At 44.2% G+C, this 858-nt stretch overlaps 1 protein-coding gene across 3 annotated transcripts in view; it reads left to right on the forward strand.

Moving 5' to 3' along the window:
* The window catches only part of LOC109463626 (E3 ubiquitin-protein ligase HACE1-like), a 30,585-nt gene that overhangs the window by 1,395 nt on the left and 28,332 nt on the right, over positions 1 to 858 (forward strand). For all 3 annotated transcript variants that reach the window (XM_019760482.1, XM_019760484.1, XM_019760483.1), the window contains exon 2: positions 162 to 329. In XM_019760482.1, coding sequence (XP_019616041.1) covers positions 178 to 329 — 152 coding nt within the window. In that variant the 5' untranslated portion in view covers positions 162 to 177. The remainder of the gene's footprint in view (positions 1 to 161; positions 330 to 858) is intronic.

Genomic DNA, 858 nt, shown 5'->3' on the forward strand with positions numbered 1-858 from the left:
ACCCGGCTGATGGGTCTAGACCTTTTAGCGGAGTGGTTAGAGCGTCTGGTTATGAAGCTCTGGTGCCTGGGAGGTCGTGGGTTCGACCCCAGCCCGGGACCAGAAAGTTTTTACTGGCTCCTCCTGTTTCTTACATATTTTTTAATTGTTTGAGTATGCAGGTAGAGTGAGGAGCCCATGCAGGTTTCAATGAAGAGCATGGAAAGTGCGATGGAGAGAATCCACCGGCTGACGCGGTCCCTACGCAGCGCACGTGCGGTGGAGCTGCCGGCCGACCCAGAGACAGCAGCGTACCTTCTCATGCCGATGATCATTGCCAACCAACATAGGTATGCAGGGCTCAAAACTAACGGTATCCCAATGGCCAGTGACCACTAAGATTTAAGCCGACAACTAAAAAGACAACTTGGGACATTTTGGGGACAATAGAAAGATATAATAAACAGCAGAATGTCAGCCCATCTTTTGTAAAATGGCTCCTGAAAAAGCTCCCAAAATTTCCTGTTTACTAGATGCAATCATAGCGCACCTGGAATTCAGAATGTAACCTAAATAAAGCTGACTTCAAGTTCACTTCCTGAAAAACAGGTTGGGACAGTTTATCCTCACTACGGGACAATAGAAATTTATTTTTGGGACAGTGCTGGGACAATAGGAAAAATGTTAATTTTGAGGCCTGGGGATGGAACTTAACTGTAGGGTTGGTCAGTACAATACTGTGACAACATAGGACTCACTTCTGAAAATGTACATCAACTACATGTACAATATAATTATACTATAATTATACAGGGTTCTTACTATATGAAGTGTCACATTCTTCAACAAAATTAACATCGATAACCTGCAGCTGACAAC

The sequence above is a fragment of the Branchiostoma belcheri genome, unplaced genomic scaffold (assembly GCF_001625305.1).
Source record: "Branchiostoma belcheri isolate BF01 breed outbred unplaced genomic scaffold, Haploidv18h27 scaffold129, whole genome shotgun sequence".
In the NCBI taxonomy this organism is placed as follows: domain Eukaryota; kingdom Metazoa; phylum Chordata; class Leptocardii; order Amphioxiformes; family Branchiostomatidae; genus Branchiostoma; species Branchiostoma belcheri.